The 1,494-nt window shown below is 38.0% G+C and overlaps 1 protein-coding gene across 1 annotated transcript; it reads right to left on the minus strand.

Annotated features, from left to right (window-relative positions):
* Positions 1-438, minus strand: LOC129039362 (small ribosomal subunit protein eS17-like). The gene has a single exon (XM_054493072.1). The coding sequence runs from the start codon at positions 436-438 to the stop codon at positions 67-69; it is 372 nt and encodes a 123-aa protein (XP_054349047.1). The 3' UTR covers positions 1-66.
* Between the last annotated feature and the right edge of the window lie 1,056 nt (positions 439-1,494).

The following is a 1,494-nucleotide window of genomic DNA, read 5'->3' on the forward strand; positions in this document are numbered from 1 at the left end:
AGATTTATTGAAAATAATACAGCATTGCAGAAAAGATTCAAACAGGTCCCCGAGGCATTTTGAAATTCATCCCAACTGTAGGCTGAGTGACCTGGACAGACTGCTGAAGTCCAAAAGCTTCAGCATTTCTTTAGTGTCAGGATCTACTTCAATGATCTCCTGATCTAGGGCTGAGATCTCAGGAACATAATTGTCTCTCCTTTCTCTCACCTCTTCCTGCAGCTTGATGGAGATACCTCTTACTGGGCCTCTCTGAATCTGCTTCTTCAGATGGGTGACATAGCCTGCTGTCTTGTTGTGGAGCTTCTTGCTGGGGATAATGGCGATCTCCTTGCACATGCACTTGTTCATGTGGAAGTTGTTGCCCAGGTGCATGTAGTACTTTTCTATGATGACCCAGGCAGCCTTCTTCATGGTTTTGGTGCAAACGCGGCCCATGTTGGCGAGTCCTTGGTAAAAGAGGTAGTTCTTTGAGAAATCTCCAAACTGCTTTCCACAGAGGCTGAACTAATTTAAATTCTCACCAACAGTGTATAAGTGTTTTCTTTTCTCCATAGCCTCACCAACATCTGTTATTGTTTGACTTTTTCATAACAGTCATTCTGACTGGTATGAGATGATATCTCATTTTGGTTTTGATTTGCGTGTCCCTGATGATTAGTGCTTTCGAGCATTTTTTTCATATGTACATTGACTGCTTGTATGTCTTCTTTGAGAAGTGTCTATTCATGTCCTTTGCTCACTTTTTAATGAGGTTATCTATTTTTTGCTTATTAAATTGTTTAAGTTCCTCATAGATTCTGAATATTGGACCTTTGTTGGATATTTGTGAATATTTTCTCCCATTCTGTAGATTGTCTGTTTACTCCTGAGTAATTATTTTTAAAAACAGATCCTTTACAATGGATACTCTTTTGGTACACAATTTTTGGCATTACTTGCAAGAAGAGGGAAAAATTTTTCCTCCAACTTGGTTGGTATTGGAAAGTCAGAGCAATAAGATAAAGAACCCTGTTGTTTCCCTTCTCAATATGGGGTCCAAGTCATTCGCCTATTATTATAAATAAAAATGATTGTAAGTTATTATAACTAACTATGAACATGATTGAAACTTATGACAGATAAAGATAATGCTTTGACTTCTCAAGTCATACTAGCCCTGATTAAATCCACATCCTTGGGTTTGCCCAAATGTGAAGAACTCTTGAAGTGAAGAAAATTAGATAAATATCAAACATTCATCCACTTGAGAATCACAAGGTCCCTGTTCTCCTTTTGTTTTCCTAACCTTACTCTAAGTTGAATTGAATCTCTATCAATTCAGTATCTTGAATTGATCCAGACATGGAATCTTTTTCCGAAGTGAGATGTGGTCTAGGACTTTTAAGATTCTCAGGTACCACTTTAAGTCTTTGGGATTTAGAACTTCAAAGGGTTGGGAAGAACAGTGCACGGGAGGAATTCATCTTCATAATCCGTTTCTCTTCTAAGAGA

This window comes from Pongo pygmaeus, chromosome 5, assembly GCF_028885625.2.
Source record: "Pongo pygmaeus isolate AG05252 chromosome 5, NHGRI_mPonPyg2-v2.0_pri, whole genome shotgun sequence".
Lineage (NCBI taxonomy): Eukaryota > Metazoa > Chordata > Mammalia > Primates > Hominidae > Pongo > Pongo pygmaeus.

Bases quoted from the DNA above. Each gene is read 5' to 3' on its own strand.
- LOC129039362 (XM_054493072.1), bottom strand. From the start codon at position 438: ATGGGCCGCGTTTGCACCAAAACCATGAAGAAGGCTGCCTGGGTCATC.